This window comes from Etheostoma cragini, chromosome 5, assembly GCF_013103735.1.
Source record: "Etheostoma cragini isolate CJK2018 chromosome 5, CSU_Ecrag_1.0, whole genome shotgun sequence".
Taxonomy (NCBI): domain Eukaryota; kingdom Metazoa; phylum Chordata; class Actinopteri; order Perciformes; family Percidae; genus Etheostoma; species Etheostoma cragini.
The window spans coordinates 29,606,641-29,607,740 of NC_048411.1; the positions used below are offsets into that span (position 1 = coordinate 29,606,641).

A 1,100-nucleotide genomic window follows, 5' to 3' on the forward strand; every position below is an offset into this window, starting at 1 on the left:
CGCCCCAGTCCTGCCCCCTGCCCCGTCCCACCCCTGTCCTGTCCCGGCTCTGGTATAAACTCAGCCCGTGTGAGTGTGTGAGGACACTCTGCTGCTGCAGCCTCTGAGAGGTTTGTCTCCGGTTTGAGGACAACTGGACGGAAATGTCCGGCCCGGTCAAACCTCTGACCTCCTTCCTCATAGAGGACATCTTGTCCCCGGAGGACAGCACAGGTTCTAACGACAAACGGTGTTCACACAAGAGGGAAAGACGCACCCAGTGGGAGGAAGGAGCCCAGAAGTCGTCAGAGCAACGCTGCCGTCAGGGGACGGCGTCCAGGGATCAGACGGGTAAGATCAGCTGTTTCTACAGCGGGGGGACGGACAAATATTTTCATTTACTAAATATGGACCCATACGGAAATTAGAGGTCTCAGGAAAGCTGCGGCCATGTGAGTTAATATATAAAGGGGAAATGTAAAGAGAAATAAATCAGACAGGTGAGTTGCCGTTGCTATGGAATACATGTTTCAATTACAGGTGTCAATCAAACTAATGGGAATCTCTAAAGAGAAATACGTAAAATAGTAAAAAAGTAAATAATGCAAGATGCAAAGAACAGACCATTGCCAGTGCTTATTAATCCTTCATCCACAGAATGGAATTAACGTGAAAAGTGTAGGTCTAATAAGAAAGATGGAAGTAGAAAGAGGAATAAATAAAATAGATGAATGAAAGAAATATTTGAACCATAACAAATGTATTCAAGAATTAATAAATAAATAAATCAAAGAAAAATGGAACTACAAATAAAAGAAAATTAATGAGTACACACAAAAATTAGGGGACATTGTGATTATGTATATTTTAAAATTGCAAATACAAAGAGGTGAAAGTGTCAAAAAAGCTTAAAAAACATCATTAAGACATCCCAGTGTACTTTATATTTCAGTATGTCAGTATACTTTAGAGTACATCCCAGTGTACTTTATATTGCAGTATGTCAGTATACTTTAGAGTACATCCCAATGTACTTTATATTTCAGTATGTCAGTATACTTTAGAGTACATCCCAGTGTACTTTGTATTGCACTATGTCAGTATACTTTAGAGTACATCCC

At 40.5% G+C, this 1,100-nt stretch overlaps 1 protein-coding gene across 1 annotated transcript in view; it reads left to right on the forward strand.

Annotated features, from left to right (window-relative positions):
- Positions 1 to 79: 79 nt before the first annotated feature.
- Positions 80 to 1,100, forward strand: part of nkx3-1 (NK3 homeobox 1) — a 2,066-nt gene continuing 1,045 nt past the window's right edge. Inside the window, exon 1 of the mRNA XM_034872311.1 lies at positions 80 to 330. Within this exon, the coding sequence (XP_034728202.1) occupies positions 144 to 330 (187 nt within the window). The 5' untranslated portion in view covers positions 80 to 143. The remainder of the gene's footprint in view (positions 331 to 1,100) is intronic.